This window comes from Impatiens glandulifera, chromosome 1 (genome assembly GCF_907164915.1).
Source record: "Impatiens glandulifera chromosome 1, dImpGla2.1, whole genome shotgun sequence".
Taxonomy (NCBI): Eukaryota; Viridiplantae; Streptophyta; class Magnoliopsida; order Ericales; family Balsaminaceae; genus Impatiens; species Impatiens glandulifera.
In genome coordinates this window covers 154,366,275-154,381,665 of record NC_061862.1, presented here as the reverse complement: position 1 = coordinate 154,381,665, position 15,391 = coordinate 154,366,275, and the positions used below count along the sequence as shown (strand labels likewise).

At 32.1% G+C, this 15,391-nt stretch overlaps 4 protein-coding genes across 4 annotated transcripts; 2 read left to right on the top strand and 2 right to left on the bottom strand.

Annotated features, from left to right (window-relative positions):
- Nucleotides 1-357: 357 nt before the first annotated feature.
- LOC124920260 (GABA transporter 1) lies at nt 358-4,956 on the top strand. The gene is made up of 6 exons (XM_047460707.1): nt 358-509; nt 1,844-2,074; nt 3,508-3,792; nt 3,882-4,021; nt 4,094-4,330; nt 4,420-4,956. Exons 1-6 carry the CDS (start codon nt 413-415, stop codon nt 4,798-4,800), a joined length of 1,371 nt encoding a protein of 456 aa, XP_047316663.1. The 5' UTR covers nt 358-412; the 3' UTR covers nt 4,801-4,956.
- LOC124920261 (UDP-D-apiose/UDP-D-xylose synthase 2-like) lies at nt 4,869-8,076 on the bottom strand. Its single transcript, XM_047460708.1, has 9 exons — nt 7,711-8,076; nt 7,490-7,582; nt 7,282-7,389; nt 6,508-6,622; nt 5,952-6,085; nt 5,758-5,859; nt 5,569-5,661; nt 5,329-5,464; nt 4,869-5,248 (listed from the first exon to the last, which is right to left on the bottom strand). The coding sequence occupies exons 1-9, from the start codon at nt 7,981-7,983 to the stop codon at nt 5,133-5,135; spliced, it is 1,170 nt and encodes a 389-aa protein (XP_047316664.1). The 5' UTR covers nt 7,984-8,076; the 3' UTR covers nt 4,869-5,132.
- Nucleotides 8,077-9,304: 1,228 nt separating this feature from the next.
- Nucleotides 9,305-10,028, top strand: LOC124916566. The gene is made up of 2 exons (XM_047457301.1): nt 9,305-9,565; nt 9,638-10,028. Exons 1-2 carry the CDS (start codon nt 9,337-9,339, stop codon nt 9,838-9,840), a joined length of 432 nt encoding a protein of 143 aa, XP_047313257.1. The 5' UTR covers nt 9,305-9,336; the 3' UTR covers nt 9,841-10,028.
- A 107-nt stretch (nt 10,029-10,135) lies between these two features.
- LOC124911925 lies at nt 10,136-13,741 on the bottom strand. Its single transcript, XM_047452464.1, has 10 exons — nt 13,603-13,741; nt 13,186-13,506; nt 12,730-12,795; nt 12,518-12,660; nt 12,211-12,337; nt 11,792-11,943; nt 10,915-11,050; nt 10,662-10,746; nt 10,345-10,589; nt 10,136-10,270 (listed from the first exon to the last, which is right to left on the bottom strand). The coding sequence occupies exons 1-10, from the start codon at nt 13,687-13,689 to the stop codon at nt 10,136-10,138; spliced, it is 1,497 nt and encodes a 498-aa protein (XP_047308420.1). The 5' UTR covers nt 13,690-13,741.
- Between the last annotated feature and the right edge of the window lie 1,650 nt (nt 13,742-15,391).

Here is a 15,391-nt window from a genome sequence, read left to right as displayed (position 1 = left end):
TTTATTTAATTTTTTAAGAAGATATTGTTATTTATATTTTTAATATAGTTATTATTTAAAAATACTTTTTAATATCATAAATAAGATACACAAAATCGTTTGTTTGTTGATAAAGTTACAATAAATACAAACACTACGCTAAAACCTCGCTAATTGGTATGAGTGATATAAATATTAATAATTATTTAGCATGTAATATATTTAAAACTTATATTATTATTATTTTGTAGTGAAAGTTTGACCGTAGAGTGTTGGTTGACTTACTTACATAAGAAAGCGGTAAATGAATTCTTAATTAAATCCTTATTATAAAATGCATGTAAAAGATAGTTCAATAGTAATTCTCTAAGATCCGAACTCTTCTTTTTCTTCTTCTTTTTCAATAATAGAGAGAGAAAATATCAAAAGCTTCATGGGAGAGGAGACCAGAATAGTCGCCGGTGGTGAATTCATCGACGACAAGTCGCCGGAGCTTGACGCCGGCGCACTCTTTGTTCTCAAATCCAAAGGTACTTATCATTCTATCCTCTCATCTCAATAATTAATTACTAGCTAGCTAATTCGATTCAAAGGCGGATCTATGTACAAGACTACTCAAGTTAATACCGGTTAATTCAAAATATTTTGTATATACAAGACAATAACAACGGAAAATAGGAAACAATTAATGATTTCTTTGTTTACTTGACATTATAGTGGGTAAATTTTGTGAAAAGTTTTTAACCAGAGTAAATTTTAAATTATATCTCCGTTTTGGTTCAATCTCAATTAATATATATACTATCGATTACTAATATATAATCGATTTAGAAGAAATTAGGATTGATTATTAAGATATATATATTGATGATCGATCGAAGTACTAATAAAGCTTCAACCGGCACTCAGAGCAGGCATCCTCGGCAGCTGTTAACCGTCTCTTAGGGACCACAAATAATACACCATCTTGTAGAAAGATCTAATTCTATCTCATTTAAACATTTTATCAACAATAAAACAAATATTATATTACATTATATTAATTTAAAAAAAAAAGGTTAATCTAATTTAATTTTTTTAAAATTAAAATAATTTTTTTTTTTAAATAATTCAACTGTTAGAGTAAAGATTTAGAGCCCGTTTGATGAAAGAGTTTTTGAGATAAAACTCAATTTTATCCTTAAACTCAAACATCTTATAACCATAAAATCAAATAATTTTATCATTTAAATACTAAAATTATCCTCTCTCTAAACCATCATTCTCTCACTTACACCATATCCTCTAAAGTAAAAAGGTAAATTAGTCTTTTAATTTTAAAAACCAATTTTTTTATAATTTTTACCAAACCAGATTTTTAGGATAAAAGTTGGTAAAAAAAAATCCTCAAACAAGCCCATACTTTGGTTTATTTAAATAATGTTATTGTATTATTTGAAAGGAGGGGATTGTTGTTAAGAAATGTGAAAAAGAATGACATGACCAGCCTCGCTGCTGAGGTGGTCTTAAAAAAGAATCCTATAAAAATCAAAATGTCAGGCTATATGGTTGAATTTTTTAAAAACAAATTTAACAATAATAAAATAATGATTTTTAAGATAAACTTTTTTAACTGTATTTTATAAATTATTTTGATATTATTTATTATAAAAATAAAATAAATTTATATATATATATATAAATTTATTATTTAAATAAATCAAGATAAGTAGATGATTTTATTAGTAATAAAATGAATTTTGTAGTTAATTTTATATATAAAATAATTTATAATTGAAAAGTAAAATATAAATTTGATGAATTTTGTATGATTTATAATATATAAAACCGTAATGGGACCTCCGTTAACTAATTGGATGAGCAGGTTCGTGGGTACACTGTGGATACCACTTAACGACATCGATCGTAGCGCCGGCGTTACTGAGTCTGCCGTTTGCGTTATCGTTAATGGGATGGGAAGCTGGAGTTGCGTTTTTGGCGATTGGAGGTCTCGTTACATTTTATTCATACAATTTACTTTCTTTGGTACTCGAACACTACGCTCAACTCGGTCACCGCTTCATCCGGTTTCGTGACATGGCCCACCACATATTAGGTATTTTTTTTATCTTCTTCTTTTCAAATTTTTTTTTTATTATAAAGTTTAAATTATCATATATCAAACGAGCTCTAATAATTAGGTTTTTCTTTTTATGGGATGGTCATTGGGTTGGTGTTTTTTCAAACACTTTTAGTCAAAAGCACATGTTTTTTTAAGTAAAAGTCACCAATTTTATATCCTCCTTTGTTTATATGATAAAAAAACCTTATCATATAAATACTTTATTATTATTATTATTATTGATTTTTTGATTTATAACCTTTTTCTTTTGGGGATAGAGAAAAAATAATGATGATGGATGATTTTAAAGATGTGATGTTTATTTTTGGTAAAAAGACTTAAAAAGTATTAATATATATAAATAAAATAAAAAATAATAATTTAACGTGGGATCGTACTTATTGACCCACCTAGTGGTAAATATTTCATGCCTGACTGGAGAGATATTTTAGTATTTTTAATTAATGAAATAAATAATATGATGATTGAGAAATGATTAATTGAAAAATTAATTTTATTTGATTTATTTTAAAAGCCCATATAGAACAAGGCTACGTTACCTAATATACTTACCTTTATCGAAACAAATTTAAACTATGGGTGAGACAACATAATTTTTATTTTATTTACAATTATTTTACTATTTAAGTTTAGCTAATTAAGTTATAAGCTAAACTAATATAAATATATATGAGTTTATTTGTTCATGGCTTAATTAGTTTGATAGTACTGTAAATTCCATTTAAAATATAAAATTAACCATCAAAAGTTATTTTTAAAATAAAGAATAATCACTAATATTTTTTTTGTTTAAGACTAAATAAAAATATTTAATCATAGTAGGTTCCACATAAAATTCATTGATCTGTCTTTCCTGGTCAAATGATCATTTATGAACTTGTCCCTAATATATAAGCTGTATTGTAAACGACAAATCATAAGGCTCAATTTTCTTTTTCTTTATTATAAGTACAATACATTTTTAAAATTACAAAAAAAATCTATTGATGAGTTTGAAAAATTATTACCAATTTAACTTGAAAGAGTACAAGAACAAAAATTATGAGCAGCAAAAACATAAAGACTATTAAGAAATTTTAAAAAAAGCTAAAAAAATTGATGTAACAAAGTGAAGGTAAGGTGTTTCAAAATTGATTCCGACCTTATTAGACTATCAATAATAAAAAAAATAAAAAAAATATCGGTGTTTTAGACCGACCATATGGTGATACAACATATGCTTCTAGTTAGGACAACTCACCTCATAGGACCACTTAATTTTATTTTTTTTAAATATATTAGTTTTGAACCCTACACTTATAGTCAATAAATTACATGAGGTCACCATGAATATCCAACCTCCAGTCATACCTTAGACTTGAAAGGTTGATGAAATATTTTGTGTAACAAATAAATATGTGGTGCAGGGCCAAAATGGGGTCGTTATTTCGTGGGTCCAATTCAATTCATGGTATGTTACGGTGCAGTGGTTGGCTGCACTCTTCTTGGAGGGCAATGCATGAAGGCAATGTATTTGTTATCGAACCCTAATGGTTCGATCAAGTTATTCGAGTTCGTGATAATATTTGGAAGCTTCATGCTGATTTTAGCTCAAATACCGTCTTTTCACTCGCTAAGACATATTAATTTGGTCTCTTTGATTCTTTCCCTTGCCTATAGTGCATGTGCTACCGGTGCCTCTATTTACATAGGTTATAAAATTTGCATTATCTTTTTTACTCGAGTGTTCGAATAGGCTTTGGCGTGATTTTTCCAACCAAACATCGAATTTATCTTGTAGGAAATTCATCAAAGGGGCCAGAGAAGGATTACTCCCTAAGCTACAACCACCTAGATCCCCAATCTCGCATTTTCGGGATCTTCAATGGTATTGCCATTATTGCCACCACATTTGGAAATGGAATCATTCCCGAAATTCAGGTAAACGTGTAGTCGAAAGTTGGCCATTTCGTTTTTTTTCAAAAGTGTGACCGAGGTAAATTGTGAATATAGGCGACATTGGCACCCCCGGTTAAAGGAAAGATGTTCAAAGGGCTATGTGTTTGCTACACGGTTGTGACAATTACGTACTTCAGCGTTGCGGTTTCAGGATATTGGGCATTTGGAAATCAAACTAAAGGACTCATCCTAAGCAACTTCATAAACAACGCGGGAGAACCTCTTGTTCCGAAATGGTTCATCTTCATGACCAATGTCTTCACCATCCTTCAACTCTCAGCTGTTGCAGTGGTTTGTCTCCCATTATAAAATTTTAAAACTTACCCTTTTCAGATAACAATCTCAGTATTTTAAAAAATATAAATTTGTTTTCGTAACAGGTTTACTTGCAGCCAACCAACGAAGTACTCGAAAGAAACTTCGGGAACGCAAAAAGTGGCGAGTTCTCAGCCAGGAACATCATCCCCAGGTTGATTTGTCGCTCTATTTCCGTCATCATCGCGACAACAATAGCCGCCATGCTTCCCTTCTTTGGAGACATAAACGCGGTAATAGGCGCTTTCGGGTTCTTACCTCTCGACTTTGTTCTACCGGTTATCTTCTACAACTTGACCTTCAAACCATCCAAGAGAAGCCTCCTTTTCTGGCTTAACATTACAATTGCGGTCGTGTTTTCAGCACTAGGAGTCATAGCAGCCGTGGCGGCTGTTAGACAAATCAGTCTCGACGCCAAGACTTATCGCCTATTCGCTAACATATGATTTTAATACATTCCAGTTCGACACCACCATAAATATTAAATTTATCTAAAACATGTCCCCAAAAGATGTTGAAATGGTCTTTACCTAATAGACCAAATATACCATTATGAAAAGTAATACCACAGATTATTTGCCACTTCTCGACAGAGAGTTTCATATTAGACAAAATATTCGGATTTCATCGAAATCTGACATGTTATACAATACATGTAGGCTGCAGCCTCTAACACTCAAACTAGTATAGTAGCCAGTTGGTAAAAGAAAAAAATATAGCAATGAAAGGACCATATGTTTTATGACGATGAATTTAAAAGAATCAAAATGAAGGCGTTTTAACTTGATGCAACTGGTTTTGAAGTAACCTGTTTAATCGCCTCCGCATATGTCCTATGTTGATATGTGAGGGTTGATTCAAGCAGGTCCCAAAGCGATGTCTTAGGGTTCCAACCTGCATCAAGGTAATGTTATGTCAAAATTAGGTAGTTAAAATTGAAAGGAATTAATTTATTGATTTGATGATGGTTTTACCAAGTTGCCTATTGATGATAGTCATGTCTGGAATCCTCTTGTCACTATCATCATACCCTTCACCATAAAATTCCTTTGAACTCACATCAATGGTGGGAACTTCAAGTGCATCCTCCCCACTCACCTTTGAGTAAACCTGTTAATCGCAAACATCAACAATCAAAATACTAAAATATCTGATTTTTAATAAGCCTAGATCAAAGATATATAAGAAACTAGAAAAAAAAATCAACAATTCACCTGTGTCATCATTTCCGCAAGCTGCCTAACTGTGACTTCATTGTTAGGGTTACCCACATTGAATATATGTCCATTAGCCCTGGCTGAATTTTCCTGGAAAACCAGAGACATGATGAACAACAAATAAATTACAAGTTTCTAAATTACAACAGCAAATCGTATTTCCAAGGAGGGACAAAAGGGACATACAATCATCAAAAGAACAACTTCAATAGCATCCTTGATATATATGAATGTTCTCTGCGATTCACCGCCATCCACCAACTTGAGTGGCTGACGTCTTAGAAGATTCTGCAGTATGATGTAAAATACATGTAACTGAAGAATATGACAGCAGATCACATGGTTTCAAATGGACAAAGATAGGGGTTTAAATTGCTAACATTACTGAAGCAAGCTAGAACTCTTGGTACACCCTCACTTGGACCATCAATACCAGGAATAAAATCCATTCTAGGTCCAATCCAGTTGAAAGGTCTTACAATTGTGAACTCAAGCCCATTTTCTGCACCTTCAGCTGTAAAAAAAAGAGTAAAGAACTTAAGAAGAAGATGATGATGAAAGAACCAAAATTACAGGGTTTGAACTTATCAATTAATCTAAACCATTAAGTGTATTTATTTGAAGTAAGTTCTGGACAAATATTTTAAAAATCACTTAATTGTTTAGATTGAACTCATACTAAACTAAACCAAAATCTGAGCTATGTTAGTAAGAGTGTCAAAAGGCAATTTTATTTTTAACCCCTAAAAATTAATCAAATTATGTCCACTAAAAGGGTAAATAATAACATTGCCAACATTAGTTCCATATTTTAGTTGCATATCAAGTACTTACAGTTTAGATAATTTACATTTGGTTTATTCAAACACTTAACTCATTCTGCATCACTTAATTTCTAGTTTTATCAAATGTGCTTGTTAGTTGATATTTACTCACCATATATAAGCCTCTCAATCAATTGCTTTGCACAGGCATATGACCACCTCTGCTTCTCAATAGAGCCAAAAATACATGGAGATTCATCTTCTGAAAGAACATAATAAGCAGGATCCTGCAATCAAAGCAGCTAAATATCAGAGAAAGAAAACATCACTTTCCCTAAGAAAAAAAGTCTCAATCAGAACAATATGCAAGCTGATTAATTTGTGAAAATTCTTGATCCACATAATAAATGCACTTGTCATACTAGATCATATTTCAAATAAGATTTTCACATATCAAGTACATGAGCCACATTCAAACATTTGTATCTACATAGAAAACAAATCCAAGCCTCTAAATGATATCAAACCAGCATGAAAGCAAGGGAATGTATATTTCCATCTTCTCATCTGTGTTCTATAAATAGTGAGAAATCAGAAGTTTCTGGTGTTTTGTTTCAACATTGTCAAAAGAACAGTAGATATACTAACTGGCTCCAGCATAAGCCTGTGGACTTACTAAACAAAACCAGTTTCTAACCAAAGAAGATCATACTCTATTATTTTCGATTTTAGATTAATCACGCATTAACCTAAGGAAACCATCTCATATTGCAGATATCAACAAAACGTTGTATTGTACCTCCTACTTCACTCTCTCCCAACAAAACATAAAATAAACCCTAATAACCACACATCAAGAACACAAGGTCTTTTCTTTTTAGCGTGGCAACTAGAAAGGAAATGACTGATTATAGCAGAATATAGTTAAAAAAACGAGAATCCTTACCTGCCGGAGAGGATGATCTTTGGGAAGAAAGCTACCAATTGTTTTGCCATAAACTTCACAAGTTGAAAAGTGAATAAGACGCTTGTTATTTTCTGAACAGTACTTCACCTAAATTTCACGCACCGACAACAAAAAAAGAAAAGAAAAAGCATATCAACTTTATTGATTCGGATTCCTTAAGAAGATTGAATTAGAAATGCATACTTACCACAGGAAGCGCATCAATGAAATTGCTGTAAATTGTATCAAGAGGACGCGTATTGTAATCCGCCGGAGTACAGATCGCCGCGAGATTTATAGTCTAAATAAGAAATGAAAATCAAAATTGCTGATGTGATGCATGCCGCTGATTGTATATATATATATATATGCATGTAAATAAATGCATAATTCAAGTGTTGAAACAGTGTGAAGAGAAAGTATATATACCAGATCCGCCATCTTGATAAGTCCTTCGAGTCTGGAATCATTCTTGATGTTGATACGATGGAACTGGATGCGATCAGCAAAAGGTAGGGAAGTCGGTTCAAGAAGGTGTTTGATCTTGTCGTTGTAAACGTCTACTGCTAATACCTTATGAGGTGTTTCTTCCATCAATTTGTCGCAGAGATGTGAACCTATGAATCCTCCGGCTCCAATCATACATATTGTCATCGGTTTGATTGGATTCCCGTTCAGATCTACTCTCGCTGCCGACGCCATTGTTTTCTCAATCTCTTCAATACTATTCGGTCTTCACTCTCGCTAGCTCTCCGTAGGTACTATTTAACGCGGGGAAATGGAGAGGTTTTCAGAGATTATGGCCCCGCAGACAGATTCCTTTATCAGTAAAAGTAATCAATGCTTAACCGTGATTTATTTGAAAATGATGATTTCCTGATGATGAAGAAGAAGGTGGAGAAAGGGAGGGAAGGAGATTAGCTGGATGTAGCACTCACGTGTCACGTGACATGTCTTTATATTCCAACTGGTAAGATCCTGACACGTGGCTCTTACCTGATTGAGGATGCATTGTAACTACTGTAGACCGTAATACTGAATAGTATAGGAATATAATTGCAGCATAATTATAGAAGAAAGTGGAAATAATTGAATCCACCGGCCACCGACACATTCCAAACTGGATCTATCATTAATTAATTATAATAAATTACTAAATATCACGATATAAGTTCAATTATATCAGCATATTTAAATGAAAAATATCATAACTAACTTAATTAGAGAGAGGTTAAAATAAATATAATTATATGAGGTATTGCAAACATTTTATTTATTTATATTAACTATGTAAAATGTGTTATATGTATGAGTTTAAGAAGAAGAAAAAAAATTAAAAATCAAACAATTGAGTTATGACATATTTATAAGTTTAAACACATATTTATTATTTTCTAAATTAATTATAAGTTATCTCTACTCTAATCTAAATCGTTTTAAGTGATATTTGATCTCTTAATCATCCATTCTTAAAAATTGACATTTTATCTTTAATAAACTACTTTTACAATTTAATTTTGACCTATTTGAATTAAATTAATTTAATTTTTTATTATATATTTAATATTTTAATTTAATTATATAATTATAAAATAAAATGTAATAAAATAATTTATAATTATTTTTAAAAAATTCTTATATATTAAAAATGATAAATATAAAAACATGAACATAGAAAAATAATAATAATAATAATAATAATAATATCGAATTAGTAAGTCTATGAGAAGAATCACAATATTATCTAATAAGAACAGAAGACGAACCAAATAATTCATCAAAATATTTTAAATAATTAAATTTGAATATATATTTTATCTATAATGGTTAAAAGTAAAGATAATTATAAATATTATTCTTAATTTTTGTAATAAGATTAAAAAATATATAATGCTATTTTAAAATATTATGAATTTATTATAATAATTTTTTTCTTATTTATTAGTATAAGTTCAAAATATTTAAAAAAATAGTCATTTAACCTAACAAATTAGAGTGAATCAGATTATTTTTCAGGCGTTCCCAATTCCCGCCAAACGAGAGAGAGAGAGAGAGATGGACTACAGTCTAGCGGCTCTGAAGCTTCTATGCGTGCAGTTAAAGATCGCCAAAGAAACGCCATCGCAGTCCTCATACTCCCTTGACGGCATTCTTTTTCAGCGCGTTTGGTTGCAGGGCATTATTGTTTCTTCCTTCGACGACGGCAATTTACTCATCGACGATGGCACCGGTCTTATCAACCTAGCTCTCTCCGGCAACTTCCGCACCATCAAATGGGACATAGGTTAGCAACCATCTTCTTCTGTCTGCAATTCCAGTTAATTCAATCTAAATTTAATGGATTCATGCTGTGCAGGTATGTATGTGATGGCTGTTGGAGCATATTTTATTTGTGAAGATGAGCTCCCCATGATCAAGATTCATAAAATGGTTGATCTTTCCCCATACCCTGATCGTGAATCAATCTGGTATCTTGAAGTCATGGAAGCTCACAAACTTTTCTACCAAGCTTTTCTTGAAGAAGAAGAACAAGAACAAGATCTAGAGATGGACTGTTGATCTCCCCTGATAGATATCAGGTTCATAAAATATGACTTAACCCAATCAAATCTTGTGTTTTCTTTGCATATCTGAAATTATATGTAAGTCTAGATTGATTGCTTATAAAGAAATATTTGGTCAAAATTTGAAGGTGCAAGAGAAGGAATAGTAATAGCAACTGTTATAGTAGAAACCCTTGATTTGGTTCCTCCATTCTCCACTTCTATGAGATCAATTCAGTGATAATTTACTTCATCTGATCTGCATTAGACAAGTAATTGTCAAACATATTTAAAGAATTTACAGGTCTCATTTATCCACCAACATACCTGAGGTATTTGCTACAATACTCCAACAATTTATCAACACTTCTACTGTTTATTGAGTCTTCTCTCATGAAGCTCTTTAACGAAGTCCATTGGCTTAAAATACTTACTATTTTCTCCATCTGATAGTCGGGGTAAAAGATAACAATGAACATAGCTTATAAAGAGTATTTTAACTTAGAATTTAAAAGGATACGGAGGTGCGTCTAGCATTGAATTTTGAATTAGCTTCACCAGTATGAAGACGGGCATCAAGAAGGTCGTCTTCAATCACCTCAGCACAATCCACAAAAACTGATACATATTTATAGAGTTCTGATGAATCCATTTCATTTCCGTGAACCAAAATCCTGGCAACAACACTCCAAAGAGCGGCTCTTGCTTCACTATCGTTGGATGAGATGGGAAATATATCAAACAGACCCTGTAACAAAGACATGTCTAGATGGGACCAAATTGTCATCACTTGTGGTATAAAAAATGAAAAATTAGTAGCAAGAGAAAATAGCTTACCATGGGATATTTCTAAAACTAAATGAGCTGAATCAGTTAGAATATTTGCAAACAAGACTGCAGCTGTAACACAAGAGCTAGCAAGCTGCATAGAAAGAATCGCCATTTTAGGGACCTATATTCTACTATGAGTTAATTAAACGGTTGATATCCCTAATCTCAAAGGGCTAGACTGATCTCATGTAGGGCATAAACATCTTTAAATATAACTAACTATAAAGGGCATATATTGAACTTCTATGCATGATTTTACCTCAAATTTGTTGGGCAGTTTGATCAGATTAATTAGTTGTTGAAAGAATTCTTTATTAGAAAACACTTCTTGTGTATAGTCATCCATGGCATAAAGTGCTTCAATTACTTGAAGAATCAAATCTAGAACAATGTACCTGTATTCACACATTAAATGGATAAATAATTATGAAGAATAACATCTATCAAATTGTATGTTATCTATGTACGCGTTACAAATATAGAAGAATGGCCAAGACGCCAAGAAAATCTTTGTGGCTTAAAATTACGAAGGAGAAGTATATCATTGTATAAATAAGTATAATCTATTATGAGAATGATATATCAAACGTATATATTTCTCTCCATTTTGAAAATTCCACAAAGATACTTTTGATATTGAATGTAACTCAAAGGAAGAATGAAGAATAAACAATTCATGAAATATATGCACCAGTCAAGCTACATCCACAACCTAACAAATGGCAACAAGGGTTATATCACATTCACTCTGCTTCTAAGCATGCTGCGGCCATTTACAAACGAAAAGGAAATATCTTGTCTGAAATTTACCCCAGAAGAAATAAGGGATTTCTTTTTCTTTCTAATTTTCTGGAGTACATATAGAGGAGAATTAAAGTTTCTTTGTACATTGCTAAAAAATGATTAATTTTCCTTGTTGAAATAGTGGCACATTAACATCTAAAAGGGGGCCTTAAATTGGAGGGGGCATCATAGATCTACTCAATCACACTGATCTCCTTTGCAAAGAGGTTCTTGCAAGTTCATAAAATATGGCAACAATATAGACCAGAAGCAAGCAAAATAACTTTAATAAATCAATGTTCCTTTTGATTTATATCAAAAAATAAATCACAGGGAAAATTGATTAGAAATACCTGTCTGGTGCTCTTTCTCTTGTCAGTCTATCCATCTCAAATGTCAAAAGCGACAGAAGAAGACTTGGTAATCCCAACTTTATCATATTTGGAAGTAAAATAGGGACGATTTTCCCCTCACTTTCTAAGATAGCTAGTAGCAGCTCAAGAATCTGTCAAAATAAAAAGAAACCCAATTGAAAATGGTTGGCAACTCAAACCGAAAATAATCTATACTGACTAGTACCCTGTGCCACTAAATGACCAGATAATACAGTCCTCCTATTTAAATATCAGCAACCCATTTTGTTCTGTTAGGAGAAAAAGGCCAAATAGTCACTAAAGTTGTACAAAAGGCTGAAAGAATCTAGGACCTATTGAAAAACTGGTTACAATGGTATTCTTAAGTCTAAGTAAAGAGGATCAACATTTGTTCGTACCTTTTCTAAAAGCTGGGGGTTCAACGCATTTTCAGCAATCCATAAAGCACGTGACAGAATGTTTTCAGGCTGCAAAGCCTCAGCCCAAGAAACACATTCAGAACCTTGAAGACCCAAAGTAACTACCCTGCATTACAGCACTTTTAGAAACATAAGGTACAGAAAGATATGTGGATAATTATCAAGGTAAATTATAATGGCAAGTAACACTAAATGTTGTGCAAGTTAATACCCCGTGGATTTTTGACAGTTTTGATATCTTTCTTATACAAATATTGGCCAAAAAGAAATTTACATGTTTTCTCACCTGCATGTTTCACATAGGCATGCAGCATCATCTAAGATCATTAGTTGATCCACGATTACACTAATAAGCTGATTTGTACATTCTATGCGCTCCCTGGACACCTTATGGCAAGCAAGGTTTCCCAATATTCCAAGGCAAATTTCCTGAACGTAACAAGAAATATTCTTTCAAATTTAGTATAAACTAATGAACACAACACAAATAAGACCTACCTTGACACGAACAGATTGAGGTATCATCAGATTAGCCAACAGCACCTCAAGGACTAGGTTTTGCACCTGTAGAGAATTTTTCATTTTGTTCAGTAAGGACACACACAGTGGGACAGAAAACAAACAAAAATGGGAGGAATTTGCTAAAAACATTATGATTCTAGCAAAGCACACCCTATTCTACATAATGCATTTCTTATTGTCATAACAGGTAAAAAGAATTAATTACACAAAATATAGGTTGCAGAATCACAGGCCATAAAGACAAGAAGTAATGCGAAGCTCAGTACGTAATACTGGAGGTCTATGTCATGGTTTTTAAACTGAACCCTTGTATAATGAACACACATATTCAATCTAAAAACATTTTCAGAAAGTTTAACCACACACAAGTCAGAAAAGAAGAGCACCCTCAGATTCTTCATGACATTAGCAAGCTAAAGACAATCTTGTTACCATGAATTCGGCATGTGTCTGGCTAGCAGCTAGGTCCCATAATATGCATCCACAATCTTCCCATATGTCTTCCTTTACTGACCCATGTTCTTTACCTTGTTGATCACCATCTCTTTCATCATCACCCATAAGTCTATCATGGTTATGATATTGCAATATTGAACATTCATCCTCTCCATCAACCATTGTTACTTGGGTAGAGGCATCATCATAAGAAGCACTCACTGAAGATATATCACTTACTGTACCATCTGATGGTAGAAGTTTCCGAATCAAAGATATTACATAACCAGGATCGACTGTTGTTGAGATGTCAAAAGACTGAATCATTAAATGCAAAAAAAAACTTCAGTAAAGCAGAAAGATACTCAAGAAGACAATCTACGCAAGCTTGAACAAACAAATCAGAATATTTACCTCGTCAGGAGGGGCGATGGGGTGATGAGTGGAGTGTTCTTCTTCTGCTGCTTCTTCTTCGCCAGCTGATTCCGGTAGGATCGACATTGAGAAAGTTTTCAGCTTTAGGGCTTACGGTTCACTCCCGCGATTTTCCCCAGTTCTATATTTCAATTGTTCTGGTTTGGGAATTGGGACTACTAAGATGTGATGATTTCATGAGTTTGTGGATAATCTTGATCTATAGAAACGTTTGAGGGGATTTTATTAAATTATATATAAAGTAAAGGGACCATTATAATTATAATGAGAAATGATTCAAAACGGAATTTGGATAAGGGTGTTTGATAACCCTATAATTGACTTTGGATTTGGAATTGGAGGTACAATTCTAATTCGACACTTTAATATTAAGAATTGGAATAGGAATTAAAATTTCATTGAAATTTAATATAGTGTAATTTGAGAGTTCTCAATTCTCATCTTTTTAGATCGGAATTGTAATTCTAAATTAACACATATTTCACATTTTTAACATTTTAACACGTTTAATACGTTTTTCACACATTAAATACATTTAACACGTTTTTAACATGTTTAACACGTTTTCACATGTTTTAATGTTTTTGGCACGTTTAACACGTTTTTAGTACGTTTAATGCGTTTTTGGCACGTTTAATACGTTTAACACGTTTTTGACACATTTAACACGTTTTTCACGTCCATGACACGTTTAACACATTTTTAACACGTTTGACACGATTTTTACGTTTTTAACACGTTTAACACGTTTTTCACATTTTGGCACATTTTGTATGTTTTGACACATTTAACAAGTTTTTCACATATTTGGCACGTTTAACACGTTTTCATGTTTAACACGTTTTCATGTTTTTGACACATACAACACATTTTTAACACATTAAACACGTTTATCATGTTTTTGGCATATTTAACACGTTTTTGACACGTTTACCGCATTTTTGACACGCTTAACACATTTTGGCACATTTAACAAGTTTTTCACATATTTGGCACGTTTAACACGTTTTCATGTTTTTAACACGTTTAAAACGTTATTAACACATTAAACATGTTTAACACGTTGTTGATACATTTAACATTTTTTTTATATTTTATACACATTTGACACATTTTTAACACATTTAACATATTTTTGACACGTTTTTCACATTTTGGCACGTTTAACAAGTTTTTCACTTATTTGGCATGTTTAACATATTTTTGATACGTTTAACACATTTTTACGTTTTTAATACGTTTAACACGTTTTTAACACATTAAACACATTTATCATGTTTTTGACATGTTAAACACGTTTTTGACACATTTAACATGTTTTTGACACGTTTTCACGTTTTTGGCATGCTTAACACGTTTTGGTATATTTAACACATTTTTGGCACGTTTAACATGTTTGATAAACTTTGGCACATTTACCATATTTTGACACGTTTAATACATTTTTGCCCGTTTAACACACTTGTGACATCTTTAAAATGTGTTAAACATGTCAAAAACGTGAAAAAACGTGTTAAACGTGCCAAAATATGTTAAACTTGTCAAAATGTGTTAAACATACCAAAAACATGTTAAACATGTTTAAAAGTGTTAAACGTGCCAAAAATGTGTAAAACGTGCCAAAAATGTGTAAAACGTGCAAAAATGTGTAAAATATGCCAAAAACGTTGTAAACATGTGAAAAATATGTTAAATGTGTTAAACATGTCAAAAACGTGTTAAACGTGAAAAACGTGTCAATCTTATCAAAACGTGTGAAAAACATGTT